We start from the raw sequence: 18,339 nt of genomic DNA, 5'->3' as shown, positions 1-18,339 counted from the left end.
ATACATGTAAATCATTTTCCTGTATTATCAATTCTGTGATTGGCTGCTAGTAACAAATTGTTTATTATTGGATACTAAAAAATATCATCTTCTATTTGATTGAAAAATTTGTTATATTTCTAAAATTAAATATTTAATACTTTCACATATGTTTACTGACTTTTGTTCCATCAACTTTTCCTAATCATACTTTATATTAGAGAATTTTTAATTCAAATCAACTTTCGTATTTCTTATGATTCAAAAAGTTAATGAACGATCCAATGAGAGTGTCGTTTTGTATAGATAGAGGATTCAAATTGTAATTTTATGTATAGACGTATGTATGTATGCATATACATATATATATTTAACTTACGTACCACACACACACACACATCGTAAAAAGTTTTAATGCCTGATTTTTTGATTCTTTGATTCTTTGATTTTTTTATTAAATACACGTAGATATCAATATTTAAACGTATACGTACGATTCGCGTGAAAATTATTTTCAACGCGTAAAACGGTATTTCTTCCTTTATTTCTTTTTCTATTTAACAAAAATATATGTATAAATAATAACAAATTTTTTACAGGTATTTTACTGATATCTTAAGTTCATAAGGAAAGTATATTAGAATATTCAGAGATCAAAATTGAATGGACGAAATATTGAAGATTAAAAGATTGTCTAAAAATTTGTAACAAATTATGAACACGTCTACGTTATCATCAAATACTTTAGGACATTCGACGGGACAAAGAACATCAGAATCACAAGATTCAGAATTAACATCTAGTGCATCCCATACATGCAAAATCTTAAATCAAATAAAATCTGAGCTACAAGAACAGAAGCAACAGAAACGACTTTTGAAAGAATTGCATCTCAAAAGAGTCCAATCATTGCGTAAAGAATTAGAATATCTTAAGTCAACCGAGTGGAAATACCAACCTATAGATAGGTATGTATTTATTTGATTTATCAGTTAATTATTTCCTACTAATAATAAAGAAAGGACGAAGAAACGTTGCATTATAAAAAATGTAATATTCACAGATATTTGGATCAGAGCTATAGAAACTAAAAATGTTATCTTTCATGTATAATATTATTAATAATGTTTTTGGATATAAATATTTCTCGCAACCAGAAGAAGATGACATAGATGTTGTTATAGCTCGCCTTGAAAGTCTTCAGAAAGAAGATGCATTGACATCAAAGAATGAAGAAACCTGTGAAGAAATCTGTGACGAAGAAGGAAGTTATTATAAAACAGGAAATGTTACGTTCGTCAATGATGAATATATTCTTATAGACAATTGTTATATGTGCGAAACAACCAATGTACTAACTAGTAAACCTAAGGTTGGAGATATAGTTTGCTACTTTGCATACAAAAAAAATGAAAATAATGATCAAAAAATATATAAAATTATATCTATAATAGAAGAGTCTTGGGATGATACAGTTATTGTACCACAAACAAATATTGTTAAAGTAGATATATTAACAAAAACTATTATTGGAAAAGTAATTAGTCGGAAGGGCAGAAAAGTATTCATTGATCCTAATGACATTTGTATTGATCTAGATAAGATAAATTCTGAATTTATACCTATAGTTGGAGATTGGTTGCAGTTAGAATGTTTGGTAGAATTTGACGACAAAAAAACAGATTTAACTGGAAAAATTATAGAGATTAATAAAATACTACCTTTAAGGTCTAAATTGGATATTAATGTTATAACTGTTTATGATCCTATAAAGGAGTATGGAACAATTGGAAAAACTACTGTATTTAATAAAGCTGTTTGTGAATCTGGTTACATACCTTATGTAGGTGATAAAGTAGCTAGTGATACTATAGAAAGTGATCAAGGCATCTATTCATGGAGATCTTTGACTGTAGTCCCATTATTGCAGGCAAGATAAATATTCAGCATTGTACGATTGTATTATTTAAATGAATGTATTATTTAAATGTACAATTTATGATAATTTATTTTTAGGTGCCAGATAAAACCAAGCAACTTCCAATTCCAGAGTCTTCGCAGTCTTTTCAAATACCGCAACTTGATTTGAATACATTGATTAAAGATAAATGTGGCATAATTATTAGCAATGATTTAAAAATCAATGTAAATATACAAGAAGAGAAAGATATATTTGTTTTAATACAGAACACAAGCTCTACTAGTCATATGTTATGTAAAGGGTGCTTTATGTCAAAGAAAGCACAATCACAATTATCTTTAGTATGGCCTGAAGTTAAACAAACTACCATTTTAAATCCTTCTGCAACAATTTCCTATCAATTTAAGTGCAATGCGAAATTTGTAGGAATTTCTGAAGAATTATTTATCTTTATTTTTAAAGGATTCCAAATAGGAAGAATTTTTCAAATAAATGTTGAATCAAAAAATATCTTAGACACTCAAAAAAGATGTACTTATAAGAGAGATAACTATGTTCCATTTATAGATAAGGAAGAAGAATCGATGTATGTTCCAGGGATACGACCCTGTAAACCACCTGCATTTATAAAAATGCGTAATGGTGTATTTAAAGTACCAAAGCGCTTTTGGGATACCGTATTAAATAATTTAAATAAATCACAAGTTGAATGTGAAATTGCAATTGGAAATGCAATACCTTGTTTATTGCAAAGACTATGCTTTGAAACATATAGAGATCGGTTTCATGCTTTATTATATTTGGAAGAAATTGATCAAACTTTTGCTATGCAACAATATGACATGGAAAGTGCTGTGATGAAACATTGTGGGGAATATCTTAGTTTAAAAGTACTTGGTCTAGCAGAAAAACGACCTTCTCTCCTTATTGGTGATAAAGCTATAATATCCTTCAAATGGGATAAACATCAAGGTATATATATATATTTTTTATTTATTTATTTATTTATTTATTTATTTATTTGCTTTTATTAAGAGGTCTTTATTTTGTTGTTATTGTTTCAATTGATTTGAAATGATATATTCAAATGAAAAATTATATTTATTTCTGAAATCATTATTAGGTAAATTGAAATACGAAGGATATATTCACAAAGTGACAAGTACAGAGATTTTCTTAAAATTTAATAAAAAATTCCAACAGGAATATAAAAATGAAGATTGTCAAGTATCATTTAGAAGTTCTACTACTGTTATGCAACGTTGTCACAATGCTGTTAATTTAGCAGTATTACATTTAGGACCTGAATTTCTTTTTCCTACTCGTGTTATTACAAAAGATCCACAAGTAATTTTAGATGAAGTTGATAGCGAAGAGAAAGCACCTAGTAAAAAGGGAGAATATAAACGAAATGGATCAGTTTCATCTGTATCTTCAAGTACAACTAGCGATAGTTCTGATAGTACAACGAAATCATTGCCAAGAGTATCAGTTGCAGAAAGACTTTTTAAAGTCAAACCTATAGAACAACCTAAGAATATAACAGGATATATTAATTTGGTTACGGTTAATCATGATACTGATAACACTAAGAGTATTGGTGAATTTAATAAGGATAAGGATAAGGATAAAGATAAAGATAAAGAAAATGATAAAAATAAAGATACAGAAAAAGATAAAGATACAGAAAATGATAAAGATAAAGATACAGAAAAAGATAAAGATAAAGATACAGAAAATGATAAAGATAAAGATACAGAAAATGATAAAGATAAAGATACAGAAAATGATAAAGATAAAGATGCAGAAAAAGATAAAGATAAAGATACAGAAAATGATAAAGATAAAGATACAGAAAATGATAAAGATAAAGATACAGAAAATGATAAAGATAAAGATACAGAAAAAGATAAAGACACTTCTGTTTTTTCTGACATAGGATGTAAAAAGGAAGAAGATCCAGATTCTTCCAATACCTCTGATATTGATGCAGCATTAAATAAATGTATTTCACAAATAAAAAAACGGAAGTTAATTTGGTTTAATAAAAATTTAAATTATTACCAAAAAGAGGCTGTAAAAAATATCTTAAAAGGATTAGCTCGCCCTTTACCATATGTGATATTTGGTCCACCTGGTACAGGAAAGACTGTTACTTTATGTGAAACAATTTTACAATTATTAACAATTCTACCCGAAAGTAGACTTTTAATTGCTACACCATCAAACAGTTCGGCAAATTTAATATTGGAACGACTATTGGATAGTAAAATATTGAAACCTGGTGACGTGGTAAGTATTCTTTATTTATTCTATTTGTTTTTAACTATACCATAGAAGATAATTTTTAGGTACGACTTATAGCGCATCATTGTCTAGACGATGGTACTATACCAAAAAAATTACTGCCTTACTGTGCAACTGCGGACATAGCTAAAGAAGGAACACGTCATAGATTTGAATCATCTTTTCAAGGGCCTAAGATTAATTGTACTATGAGTACAATTGGACGTCATAGAATTACAATTGGCACTTGTATTGCATTGGGAGTGTTATACAATATGGGCTTTTCTCGCAGTCATTTCTCTCATGTACTAATAGATGAAGCAGGCCAAGCAACAGAGCCAGAAATTATGGTGCCGTTAAGTTTCATTCATGCTAGTCATGGACAAGTAGTTCTTGCAGGTGATCCATTACAACTTGGTCCAGTTGTACAAAGTAAATTGGCAAAACAATTTGGTTTGGAGGAATCATTTCTCTCAAGACTACTTTATCAATTTCCTTATCAAAGAGATCCTGAAGGATTTGAAACCTGTTATGATCCTAGACTTGTAACAAAACTTATTATAAATTATCGAAGTTTACCAGAAATACTAGAACTGCCCAATTCATTATTTTACAACTCCGAATTACAAGCAAAAGTATTTATATTAATATCTCAAATAAAAAAATATTGATTGTATTTTAAATAATACATTATTTTTTAGATTTCATCTAAAAATAGTGACGAAGCGCAGCTTTTACGGTCACTAGCTGAAGAATTGCCTGAAAGGACAGGATTACCACCAGCTATACTTTTTCATGGAATAAAAGGAAAAAATTTAAGAGATTCCGATAGCCCAAGTTGGTATAATCCTGAAGAAGCAACACAAGTATACATTTACCTTTTAAGATTATACAACTGTGGAATTCTTCCAGAAGATATTGGTATCATAACACCTTATCAAAAGCAGGTAAAAATTATAAATATATACGTAATTAATTGTACTAAACATATATATACATATAATTGATTATATACCTTATATCTCTCTTCTTATTATAAAGGTTTTGCAAATTCGACAATTACTTTGGGAATTAAATATTGTATGTCCAAAAATCAGCAGTGTTGAAGGATTCCAAGGACAAGAACGAAAAATAATAATCCTTTCAACAGTGCGATCCTCTACAAATTTTATCGCTGAGGATATCAAACATGCTCTGGGATTTATTGCTTCACCAAAAAGATTAAATGTTGCTATCACTCGTGCACGTGCTTTACTCATTATTCTTGGAAATGCTGAATTATTAGCTGAAGATCCATATTGGAGAAGTGTTCTCATCTATTGTCTTGACCGAAATAGTTATATTGGATGTAATTTCGTACCGTTTCATCTTAATAATTCTTTTATAGAAAAAGATAGTACATTGGATGAAACTTAACATATCATATATATGTATGTACCACTGGTAATGTAAAATATGTGAAAGACATTTTTATTTTTGTATCACTCTTTTCTTTATTAATTAGGTGTTTCAACGCACTGATAATAGTCAGAAAAAATAAAAAACCACATAATGAATAAGATAAATATATTACATTTTTCTATCTAAATGTAATCAGTAATAAGTAAATGTAGTCTTTTTTTATTTTAGAAAAGATTTATTATTTTAAAAGATTTATATCGATTTTTCGAAAATGGATAAAACATTTTTTTTTTATATAGTAAATTTGATAGATTTTTATACAATGATGTATGAAGTTATGCATCAAGCAGTAATACAGCGTATTCTCTAATAAGTTTATATGCTCGAGATAAGTTATAATGCTGTGAATCTTCTTCATATTCATATATTTTGTCATACAGTTTTGTATAAAATGTTTAGACGTCACACATCCATATTCCAAGAACGATGATACTGTAAAAAAATATATCTTTACTAAGTATAATCTTTAAAAACAAAAGTATATTATTATGGATTCTAAATTCTTAGAGTAAAGCACAGATAAAGTTATATTTTATTTATAAAAAATATATTAATGTGTTACAAAATTAAAAAATTCTATATTGTTAAATAATTTTGGAAGTTTATAAAAAATGTTATTTTTTATTTTATGCTAAATTACTTTATATTGCTATGATGAAAATAAATCATACAAAACATATCACAACTCTTATTACGAATGTTAACATATAAAATATCTGGTAATTTAAATAATCTTTGCAAATAAACAGTGATGCATCTTAAATGAGGCTGACAATGAGAACGCAAAAAAAAACAATTACATGTTTCTTTACATTGTGTGTATGTGTATTATATATATATATATATATATATATATATATATATATATATATATGTATATATATATATGTATATATATATATACACATATATATATACACAGGCGCACATGAAATTGTTTTCACCATCAGTAACGTGACTATCCTGTCATGCTTTGATGTAAAAATCTCTTGCTTGTTGATATTAAGTAGCATCAAACTCTTTATAATAAAATTATTGACTTCCAACTACCTTTATTTCCACTATTATTGCGATTTGACAGATTCAAAACAAAGAACAAGACACTCTAAGTGGATTTTGTTACAAGCGATACTGACCTCTATTAGTTCCACATTATACTTACTGGATCCTGATTCTTCGCTTTTACTTTCCGTTCGATTAGATTTTCTAAAGCTTCACTCCGTACACTTAAGGTTTCAATTTTTTCAACCAGTTGTTGGTATGGAGATGCTGGCTGTCCACCCATTACAACGTGTCCTAATTTACTGTCTATTTTTGCATCTAATCGAGCATTACGAATTAAATTAACTATCCAACATTCTGCTACATCTGCCTTCATATTCAATTTTTCCGCAAGCATTCTGATAAACGTAAGGATTATTCCAATTATAAAGTATCCTTTTTCAAATATATAATAATAGTAATAAATTTTGAAAATATACCCAATACTAATACATTGATGAATTCTGCAGAAAGTTTCAAAGATCATTAATCTAGCATTTTCTACAAATTCATTCAACAATGCAATGAGGAAGAAATCATTGAATACAACGGTTTGACATTGTCGCAATTTCTGTCTTGCTCCGTCAAAATCAAAATTAACATATAAGTGTTCCAAAAATTCAGTAATAGGATCCCGGTATGTATAAGATTCCTAAATTGTAACAGAATATAATATAAATATGCTACAAGGGAAAAAAATTTTTACAGGAATTTAAACTGACCTGTTGTATCACTTTTACAAGATCTTTCAATATAGAACGTCGAGAACGATTGACAATCACCGCTGCAGCTAAGTAACGTAATATATGTGGACACATTGTTTGTATAGCATTTAGATAACTGAAAAATATAATAAATATAATATATAATAAAGTAATAATTAAGAAAGGTATATAGTTAATGTGTGATACATACTGAGGTCGATAAAGAAACATTTCAATAATCAAATCTCTTCCCTTAACATGATTAAAGAAAACAAACAAGCTCCAATGAATAAGCCATGTACGTAATTGTAAAACTTGTACAGAATTTCCAATAATATTACTATCAATATATTCTCTTAGTTTATTTACATCTTCAAGCGCAGTTTCCCAGTTTTGTACAAGAATCTCTGAAGCTAACTTGCCCCATAATACATTTAAATAATTCTAATTAAAAATAAAGTGTTAGATTTGTTAACATAATATCAAAGATTGTATAATTTATAATATTGATATATAAATACCTTGTCAGTTGGTGGCATTATGAGCATGTAAAAATAGAGATATGAAGTGGAAACAGAATAATTACCACATTCATAACGATAATGTGCGAGTTTTACAAAATTGTCCATCATTTCTACCCTAAACTATAAGATACAATTTAAATCGATCAATTGCAATAAAAAGTATATCTCAAAAAATTAAAAATAATTATATAAATTATATAACTTACATCAGATTCTTGTGTAAGATAATTACTCAAAGCCTTCGAATCTCTCATGTTTTCCATTTTCTTCATTACTTCTTCATTATTCATTAGAGCTACAACAACGGAAACATTGTTTTGCAATATACTAAGTTCTTGTAAAACACCTGCACGTCTTGCTTTTAATTCCTGTAATAATAAGTATTTCAAATCTTTATTATAACATTATATTATGATAAGAAATAGGATAAAAATCCTTAATAAAATTATATTTATATTTAATCGTTACATACCTCTGGAACTTCCAAATTAGGATACAATTGTTTTCGAATATCAATTGTATAATCTATCATATTAGTTTTACTAAGAATATCCAATTTTGCTTGAAGTAATTCATCTTCGTCATAAATCTATATATAATAATAGAACGTGATATAATTTGGTAAGAGGAGATGCGACAAAATATTAAGTATATTACTTACTTGTTTAGCAGATAAAAATTCAAGAAGTGGAAAAACCAAATGACGATCCAAATATTGTCCTATTCGAGACGTTAAATCGTATTGTGCCATCGTGATTTCTAATAAATATTACAATAGTTGATTCTAACCACACTGTAAAAAAGGAATGTTTCACGCAACGTGTTCACTCCACAACGTAAAACACTCGATAAAGTTACTAGTATAAATAATCGATAGATGATAACATTGACAATTAGAATCATTGGCCAACTTCATTCGACTATACAATAAACGATTCAAATTCACAACTTGCATACTATTATAGTTCGTTTTCATAAAGTTATAATAATACATATTCTTACATATTAATAATATATATATATATATATATATATATATATTTTTTCTATTTACAAAAATGAATAAAACTTTTGTATGAAATAGATTTTCATTGATTTAATACAAGCTCGTATATATACGCATCTTATAATTTAAAAAGTAGAAACGTATTTAAATTGAAAATTTACCCATACACTGGTACTGAACTAGAACTTTCTAAAGTTTCTAAATGTCACACGGTAGGATAGGGTACTCTGCCTTTGTAATATTTAAGAGCCTGATCGAACTACATACTATTAAACATTTTCATCAGTAATTTAGTCGCTCCGGCGATCCGATGAACGGATAGTAGGTTAGCAATGCCAACGTTGTATGAACAATATTTGATATATTTTTAAATTTCAAGTGGCTTTGTGAATTTAAAAATTTAATAAGATGCCACCTAAAAAAGCACCTGCCCCGAGTAAAAAGGCGGAACAAAAGAAGAAGGAAAAAGTAATCGAAGTATGTAAAAGTACCGTATCTTTATTAAAAATCGTTCCTCGTATTGATGCACACGTGTAAATAACACGAGTAATAATTTGTTATAATAATGTTCTATGCACATTACTATCACATATTATTAACACATATGTCTTTTTATATTTTATTTGTAGGATAAAACATTTGGTATAAAAAATAAAAAAGGTGCAAAGCAGCAAAAATTTATACAACAAGTAGAAAAACAAGTAAAATCTGGTGGTGTTAATCCACGAAAGATAGAAGATCCTAATGCTAAAAAACTTGAAAAGGAAAAAAAATTGAGAGAACAGAAAGAATTGGCACTTATTTTCAAACCAGTTCAAGCACAAAAGATAGACAAAAGTAATTTCTGATAAAATTTATTTGTTTTTTTTTATTTTTCTTTTTATATTTTTTAATCATTATAATTATATTCAATTATGAGAATGAATTTACTATTTCTAAGAATTTTTTGGAGATCTTTTAACATAATTGGAATGTACAGGTACGGATCCGAAATCTGTTATATGTGCATTTTTTAAACAAGGACAATGCGGAAAAGGAGATAAGTGTAAATTTTCTCATGACTTAAGTATAGAACGCAAAGCAGAGAAACGATCTCTATATTGTGATATGAGGGACGATGATAAAGAAGCAGACACCATGGATAAATGGGACGAAGACAAATTGAAAGAGGTTGTAGAGAAGAAACATGGAGGAAGTGGTCAACGACCTACTACAGATATTGTATGCTCTTTATTATTATTTAATTAATATCAATATAATGTAATATAATATTATATTAAATACGTTTAAATTGTAGATCTGTAAACATTTCTTAGGAGCAGTAGAAAAATCAAAGTATGGATGGTTTTGGGAATGTCCAGTTGGTCAAAAGTGTATATACAGACACGCGTTGCCACCTGGTTTTGTTCTTAAGAAAGATAAAAAGAAAGAGGATAAGAAAGATGAAATTTCATTGGAGGATCTAATCGAGAGAGAAAGAGCAAATTTAGGACCTAATCAGGTATGTTTATATTCTTATAAAATTTGTTCAATTTATTAAACTATTGTAAATTTAATTAAACCTAATAATATTCCTCGAAATGAAATATTTTCTCAATTTTCGTACATTGCAGACAAAAATAACTTTAGAAACCTTTTTGGCTTGGAAAAAGAGAAAATTACAAGAAAAGAAAGAACAAGCTATCAAGGATGAAGAAAAACGAAGAAATGATTATAAAGCAGGTCGTCAAGTGGGTATATCCGGTCGCGAAATGTTCTACTTCAATCCAGAACTTGCTGCTGGAGATGGTACTTATATTAGCATTAAACACTTTAAGTTGACGACAATTATAATTAATTTAATATATTTGCATTATATAAATTTGTTTGGATCAGGTATTGATGATGGTGATGAAGCAATATCTAGTTATGTGCGTGAGGAAGATGAAGAAGAAGATAAGATTGAATATAGGGAACTTGATATGGAACGACTTGCCTTTGAAGCTAGTGAGACTGATACTACGGGTATAACAGTTGCATCTACAGATCGTTTGAAAGCTAATGGTACTGCTGAAGACAATAAAGATAGTACCGGTAATATACTTTATAAATTAACAATTTATAAAAATGATAATGCATCTTTAATAATTTGCCATTCTCCTTTCAAACAGTGACTGTAGGAGAAGGTGCAACTGCCTTAGCAATAAATGAAAATCTATTTATGGAAGAAGATTTAGAAGATTTAGAAGAAGAATTAGGGGACCTGGACTTAGAGGAGTGATCCAGATGTCCCATTCTTATTTCTCCTCTCAATATATTAATGATATTTGCCTATGATCATATATCTGTATTGTCCAGAGATTCATTAGTCATAAGTATAATGCAGTGTTTCATTATTTACTTCAACCTATAAATAGGAAACCTAACATTAGATACTGAGGGCTGGTCTCGCGCAGATAACTAAAAAGAAAAAAGAAAAAAATGAATATCTTGTTAAAATAATAGTTTTAGCAATTTTTATTCTACGCATGCATTGGAATATTTAAATTTTAACTCTGTCCTATCGAAGTCAACAAAAGAAATTGTTGGACGTAAAAAATGAACCTTTGACCGTAGGGCCGATTTAGGGCTTCTACAGGTTGGACTTTTTTCCGTAAAAATTGATGAATTGATGAATCACCCGTTATAAAAGTGAAAGTAATTCGACCAACGAGATATTCAAGCCTGCAACTATACGACAAGAAAAAGTCAATATCACTTTTGTATCTGAAAATTATTTTGCTCGCATATCGCACATTTTTTTAATTAACAGATCTTATTTTTTTATCAAATTATAAGGTAACACTTTGATATAATTATTAATAATTAATCTAAACTCTAGAAATATAGATCGATGTGATTTCATCTTATTAATTTTTTACAGTTGGTAAAAATGGTTTGACGTGAAGTTGCTTATTGCGATATCTCGAAGTGAATAGTGCTTTGGTAGACACCACGCATTAAAGAGCGTCTTATACCTGCGACGCGTTGCAAATAATCTCGAGTAAAAAGTTTAGTGCAGAATGTGTATTATTTGGTTTTGATTAATGTTATTATAACGGAATGAAACAAAGAATCTTTGTGAACAATTAGTATTAATAAAAGTATAATGGATAAAATAAGTAATTTTAACAATGATCTTTTTCTGTCAGAGAATGAATATGGTATGTACAATTATTGTTTAATACATTCTTACAATTAGATTTCAGATGTGTCTCTAAATAAATACATAATAATATCTTTTTGATCGTGAAAAATATTAATTTTGTATACAGAGTTCAATTGCAAGAAGTATTTTTCAATCGTATATCTACTTCAATAATATTTTACTTTCTGTCCCATTGAATTATTTTGACTTTCTTTATACCGATCATCTCTTTTTACTTCAGATGGAAATGATGGTGACTATAATGACAATGAAGTTACGAGATATCATGATACACAGAGTAATTTCAAATCAAAAACGAAAAAGAAATATCGTACTTCAGCTTCTGAAAGTACGGTTAAGAAAAAGAAACGGAGCAAAAAAGGAACTGACGTAATGTCAAATCTTAATAGAGAAAAAGAAGCTTCTAAATCGAATGCTAACAATTACGAAGGTGACTATTCAAAAAATTGTCATGAAACTGACAATGATCCTGAATTTGAGATAAAACATGGTTCATATTTTGAAGACTTCAATGAAGGTACACAGGTTGATAGAATACAGGACATGACCTCTCCTTTCAGTACTGAAGCATCTGTTTCCAATATGTCAAAAGGAATTAAAAGACGTCATATATCGACTGATGATGATACAGATAATGACGATCAAAAAACGTGTAATAATTCATATGATGACGATAGAAATAGAGGATTTATGAAAGACAATATGGGATATAATATTGATAAAAGCCTCGAGAAGAATAGACAAAGTCATTTAGGATCTTATTATGATTTTAATAAAAGTCAATTTGAAAGTTCATACGAGATGACCGCAAATTTCAGCGAAGATACATCTGCATTCAATATGCCGAAAAGTGGTAAAATAAAGTACAATGAATCATTTGACGATAATAAGTCATTAAAAGTGAATGATAATAGTGACGAAGAGAATTCTTCCAAGAAAATTTGTTTGGAAAAAATAGGAAATGTAACGTCAAACACAACAGGTAATGCTACTAATGGAAAGGGAAAAGCAGAGCTTATGATGGAAAAAATGGGATATCAAGCTGGTAAAGGTCTTGGAAAACATAATCAAGGTCGATTGGAACCAGTACAAACTTCAATGCAACGTGGACGGCGAGGAATTGGTCATTCTTATCCTGAACTTGAAGCTGCGAGTCTTAAGTGGGATCCTAAAGAAGAAATAATACAGATTAAAGAAGATATGGAATGGTTACAAAATACACACCATCATGCATTAACTACAAAAGAAATGCACGATTGGATGGTATTGGGTCCAAAAAAAGATACGATACATAATGAAACTAAATTTTGCGAATCAAAAATAGTGAAAGATATCATAAATTCAAAAACAATATTTAATAGGATAGATAAAGTAGAAATGCGTAAAGCAAGAACTCGTTCCAATCCATATGAAACAATTAGAGGTGCATTCTTTTTAAATCGTGCCGCTGTCAAAATGGCAAACATGGATAAAGCTTGCGATTTTCTATTTACAAGGCCAACTAATTTAAAAAGTAACGAGTTATTGTATTTTGCGGACGTATGCGCTGGTCCAGGTGGCTTTAGTGAATACGTTTTATGGAGGAAAAAATGGCACGCTAAAGGATTTGGTTTTACTTTAAAAAATGAGAATGATTTTAAACTAGGTGATTTCTATGCCGGATCACCAGAAACTTTTCATACCTTTTATGGTCCAAAGGGCAATGGTGATGTATTTGACACAAGTAACCAGGAAGCTTTTAGAGATTTAATAATGAAACATACTCATGGCAAGGGTGTACATTTTATGATGTCAGATGGTGGATTTTCAGTTGAAGGACAAGAAAATATTCAAGAAATTTTATCGAAACAATTATATTTGTGTCAATGCTTAGTAGCCTTAATGATAGTAAGAGATGGCGGTAATTTTGTAACAAAACTATTTGACCTCTTTACGCCTTTCAGTGCAGGATTAGTATATTTGATGTATCGTTGTTTTGACGAAATATGTATTTGTAAGCCAAATACTTCAAGACCGGCAAATTCTGAAAGATACCTGATATGCAAAGGAAAACGTCATGATACACATGATATTATGAAGTATTTATTTCATGGAAATAAATTATTATTAAAGTCAGACAAAGATAAGGATGTTATGGAATTAGTTCCATTAGAAGAATTGGAAATGGAAAAAGAATTTCTCCAATATTTGAGAAGATCTAACAATGAACTTGGAAAGAAACAAATTATAGGTCTTCTCAAAATAGCTGCTTTTTGTGAAGATAATGCACTTTTGGAACCAAGGCAAGCAGATATGCGACGACAATGTTTAGAATATTGGGAACTGCCAGATGAAAGTCGTACATTACCACCTTTTTATAAACCACAAGATAAAATTAAACTTCTCATTAAAGATCGTGATACTTTACTTTCATATCAGCCACAAAAATTAACAAATGAAAATATTAAGCACACTATATTATCTTCGCCATATGATTGGCTATGTACACCTTGTGGTACTGGACAATTTATAGAATCCGATAAAATGGCTACATTTTATATGAGTATGGGAAGAAGAAAAGTATATCGTTATACAAAGAATAGTTGGGATCAAATTAATGATCTTAAAATAGAATTACCTCCTGACACACTTGTATATGCTGAAGTAATAAGTGAAACGACAAAAGAAAAAAAGAGTCAACACAAAATATTTGCACTGCATATTTTAGATGGTTGGATATTGGGCGGAGAAGATATCAGTCAAAAATACTTACCAGACAGGTATGTGTATATATTATCTAATCAAAGTTACGTTAAAGAAAATGTATACAATGTTTATATTTATAAAATATTTATTTGCATATTTAATTACAACAATTCTTTCGTTAAAACTACCAACATATCAATTTATATTTTCTAATCATAATATATTCCTTATACAGGCATGAACTTATAAAAAAATTTTGTGAAGCCTTATGGAAACCATCTCCCAATGATTTTGCAAGAGTACGTGCAAAAGAATTATATCCCTTTGATCCTGATATTGATAAAAAACTACAAGTTATTCAGCGTCTTATGAAAAATAATCGTCCAGAATTAACTTGTGATATACCAAGAACATTTCTAGATGATGAGGATACACCATACTTCGTACCAAAAAGTGTTATCTTTTTAAGAAGTACTAGTCGACCTTGGTTTCGATATAAGAGTAGAAGTCAAAATGAAACATACGTTCATAATAGCAAAACTAACGAATCACATTATGATATACGAAGACCACCAGCAGCAGAAGCTAAATTTGAAGAAACATTTTCTAATAGTATTATATGGTTTTGGCCCCACGATGAAACACTTTCTATGGAAGCTGTAGTACAATTTGTTAGAGCAAAATGTTTAGGAACAAATAGATAATAAATGATTATGACACAAACAGCAAGAGTTTAGACATATGATATATATACCAACCTAAATATGGTTAAATATATATAATATAAAAGAAAATCTTTCATTATTTATAATAATGATACTCATCATTTCTGCTCATACTTTATTTAAGCAGAAATTTTTAATTAATTTTGTTTTGTTAGGTTAACAGATTTAAGTTATTATTCTAATAAAATCTATGACAAAGCGTGATTACATATACTGAGTTGTATTGACTTGTACGTTTTCGGTACAAGGGATAAAACTTTTATATGAAATAATCAATTTTTCTTTATAAAGCTAAATAAAACACCTTGTTACAATATGCATGCAACTTTATTCTATAATATTTCTTTAGCAATATTTTGTTTTGCCCAAATATATATTAATCATGTATGATATCATTTAACATTGTCATGTTTGTCATTAAAACAGAGATCGAGCAAATTATTTATTATGTACGCGGGTATTATGTGCGTGTGTGCACGCGTTTATTCACATACATGCACACAATTTATACATAGTTAATGTATACACAAAATATCAATCAATATGTACAGAGTATAGTAAAAAGTATATAAAATTTTATGGATAAATTTGTAAATGGTATAATTTGTTTTTAGTAAGTATTATTAAATATTTATTTGTAGCAACTGCTCCCATTATGATAGAAGATGAAGGATCACATTCCAAATCTACAATCCATTGTTTACTTATCTCGGAACCACTTTCAGGTTTTTCATAAAGAAAAACATGTCTTGTATGTTCTATTATGGCAACATAAGAACCATCTGGAAAATATACCATTGAATGAAAAATAATGTTCGAAAGATCTAAGTAAATATAAATCTTACCTGGAGAACATACACAAAATTTTTTATTACTTTTACTTGCTTCAACATAACCAAAACCTGGGAATGTTGTAGTATGTTTTATATTCCATACAGTGTCTTCTACAATATCCGTAATCCAAAGGCAGCCATCATGATCATGTCTGAGACATATTGCCTGTCCAAATTTCATTTTATATGTAAATAATACATGATTGTTTGTTCCAAGAGTGGCTATATGTGTCGTTTTCTGCGATATAAGATTTATTCTTTGCAAAATGTTATCTTTTCCTTCTATGTCGCATTCTTCCAATTGTTCAGAATTAAATCCTAGATATGGTTGACCTTCTCCACCAGGTGCATCTGGATTTTCAGAGCATAGATGTGCTAATCTACAAATAATAAAAAATATGTAAATATACCTATGTAAAATGATATAAAATAAATTAGCAATAATACCTAGAATGAATTTCAGCTGCCAGTGATTCATTTGACAAACATTCACCCCCTGTATCGCCTTTAATTAACTCATTCCACATTAAACCACTTTGAAACTTTACTAAATCCAATTTTAATGTATCCTTCTCATGTTTCCAAGTTGTAAGTTTCTCATCTAATCTGTGTTGACATTCACCTTGTATTAAAACATTATTATTTACAGTAATTAATATTTCAGTTGATTTTACATTAACTTTTGCCTGACTTTGATAATATTTTTCAGGTATTTTAATCCAAACTGTGAGTGAATCTTCATCTTGAGACCAGCAATATTTAGGAATTTTTATATGTTCTCTATCGCCTATATCCGTTATACTACTTTCTGTGATTGTTTGATTGTTAGATTCAAAAGTAATATTATTTTGACAAATTGAATGTAAATGGTCACCATTTTCTTCTATAAATACATATTCTACGGTACCTCGTACCTTTAATACTTGTTTGTTAGACAAATGAAAAGTTTCTTGATTTTTATCAGATTGTTGCCAAGTATAAAATAATAATATAAGCTTTGTACACTTTTTTCCATTATCATCAGCAATAGATGATAATGTAACAATAACTTGAGATTTATTTTGTACATATCGAACATCTAAAATAACTCCAGGCTCAGCTTCTTCTAACAGAAATGCTTTAACATGGCCAGATTTATCTTCTTTTAATAAATGGAGCCTGTTATCTCCATTAGAAATTACTACAACGCTGTTGACAGTAAATCCAATCGATGGGTTGTATAATGACTTTGATGATTTAGTATTAGAAGTATATAATTTATGTATTTTTTGAAGAGATCCATTTTTATTCAGTCGCCAAATTATATATTCTTTATCCATAAACCAACATGATGTGTCATAAGGGTTTTTAAATAAATGATTGTGAAGTGCAAATAACCTTACCTCCAACCAAGATTCTTGATCGGGACTCAATTCTAACCTAAATACATCTGAAATATATTTAATTCGTGTAATCTTAACGTTAATCAAATTGTTAATAGAAGTATAGGTTATATATGTACCATTTTCCAAACTTATTTCAGATTTCACAGGAACAATGTCTGGTGAGAATTGATACTTTTCAAAACGTGGATTTAAAAGAGATCTATCAGGACGTAATTCTATTATTTTTGTCATTATTTGTAATGTCGTAATTCACGGAGACTATGTAGAGGACTCGAACTCGCAAATAACTACGATAACGATACATCGGGATACGCCATAGATAAACACTTTAACTGATCTTGACATATAGCGACTCATAGATAAAATGTTTATAGATAAATAAATTTAAATAAGGACCATTTGATCGATTTATCAACTAAAACATTACATTTAATTTAAATGAAAGGTTATGCACGTATACGTTCATCTGAAGGATAATTTGAAATATATATATATATATATATATATATATATATATATATATATATTACACAAAGAAAAAAGAGAACAACATACTGACGCTTCCACAGTTCAGGAAACTTAAAAATATGTCATAAAAACGA

General features: G+C 28.8%; 5 protein-coding genes across 6 annotated transcripts; 3 read left to right on the top strand and 2 right to left on the bottom strand.

The window, feature by feature from the left end:
- Positions 1–353: 353 nt before the first annotated feature.
- On the top strand, positions 354–5,792 carry armi (probable RNA helicase armitage). Its single transcript, XM_085656161.1, has 8 exons — positions 354–508; positions 579–947; positions 1,043–1,909; positions 1,996–2,872; positions 3,024–4,192; positions 4,252–4,821; positions 4,888–5,133; positions 5,228–5,792. Exons 3-8 carry the CDS (start codon positions 1,073–1,075, stop codon positions 5,600–5,602), a joined length of 4,074 nt encoding a protein of 1,357 aa, XP_085512287.1. The 5' UTR covers positions 354–508; positions 579–947; positions 1,043–1,072; the 3' UTR covers positions 5,603–5,792.
- Positions 5,793–5,898: 106 nt separating this feature from the next.
- On the bottom strand, positions 5,899–8,772 carry eIF3e (eukaryotic translation initiation factor 3 subunit E). 2 transcript variants are annotated; one of them, XM_035885625.2, is made up of 9 exons: positions 8,578–8,772; positions 8,389–8,505; positions 8,123–8,284; positions 7,914–8,036; positions 7,604–7,836; positions 7,411–7,528; positions 7,129–7,340; positions 6,810–7,047; positions 5,899–6,079 (listed from the first exon to the last, which is right to left on the bottom strand). In XM_035885625.2, the coding sequence occupies exons 1-9, from the start codon at positions 8,665–8,667 to the stop codon at positions 6,050–6,052; spliced, it is 1,323 nt and encodes a 440-aa protein (XP_035741518.1). In that variant the 5' UTR covers positions 8,668–8,772; the 3' UTR covers positions 5,899–6,049. The 2 variants fall into 2 exon arrangements, with proteins under 2 accessions (XP_035741518.1, XP_035741519.1); XM_035885626.2 differs by having other exon boundaries at positions 5,938–6,079; positions 6,784–7,047.
- A 362-nt stretch (positions 8,773–9,134) lies between these two features.
- On the top strand, positions 9,135–11,213 carry LOC118450216 (zinc finger CCCH domain-containing protein 15 homolog). Its single transcript, XM_035885776.2, has 7 exons — positions 9,135–9,399; positions 9,552–9,759; positions 9,902–10,143; positions 10,220–10,423; positions 10,536–10,710; positions 10,798–10,995; positions 11,073–11,213. Exons 1-7 carry the CDS (start codon positions 9,331–9,333, stop codon positions 11,180–11,182), a joined length of 1,206 nt encoding a protein of 401 aa, XP_035741669.1. The 5' UTR covers positions 9,135–9,330; the 3' UTR covers positions 11,183–11,213.
- Positions 11,214–11,962: 749 nt separating this feature from the next.
- Cmtr1 (Cap methyltransferase 1) lies at positions 11,963–16,211 on the top strand. Its single transcript, XM_035885770.2, has 3 exons — positions 11,963–12,104; positions 12,330–14,868; positions 15,030–16,211. The coding sequence occupies exons 1-3, from the start codon at positions 12,050–12,052 to the stop codon at positions 15,496–15,498; spliced, it is 3,063 nt and encodes a 1,020-aa protein (XP_035741663.1). The 5' UTR covers positions 11,963–12,049; the 3' UTR covers positions 15,499–16,211.
- On the bottom strand, positions 15,825–18,203 carry LOC118450214 (nudC domain-containing protein 1). Its single transcript, XM_035885774.2, has 4 exons — positions 17,854–18,203; positions 16,800–17,781; positions 16,365–16,732; positions 15,825–16,301 (listed from the first exon to the last, which is right to left on the bottom strand). The coding sequence occupies exons 1-4, from the start codon at positions 17,966–17,968 to the stop codon at positions 16,096–16,098; spliced, it is 1,671 nt and encodes a 556-aa protein (XP_035741667.1). The 5' UTR covers positions 17,969–18,203; the 3' UTR covers positions 15,825–16,095.
- Positions 18,204–18,339: the final 136 nt, after the last annotated feature.

The sequence above is a fragment of the Vespa mandarinia genome, chromosome 3, assembly GCF_050613455.1.
Source record: "Vespa mandarinia isolate Hongniang chromosome 3, ASM5061345v1, whole genome shotgun sequence".
In the NCBI taxonomy this organism is placed as follows: Eukaryota; Metazoa; Arthropoda; class Insecta; order Hymenoptera; family Vespidae; genus Vespa; species Vespa mandarinia.
Note: the sequence above shows the minus strand (reverse complement) of the source record. Positions and strands in the feature narration are given on the sequence as shown.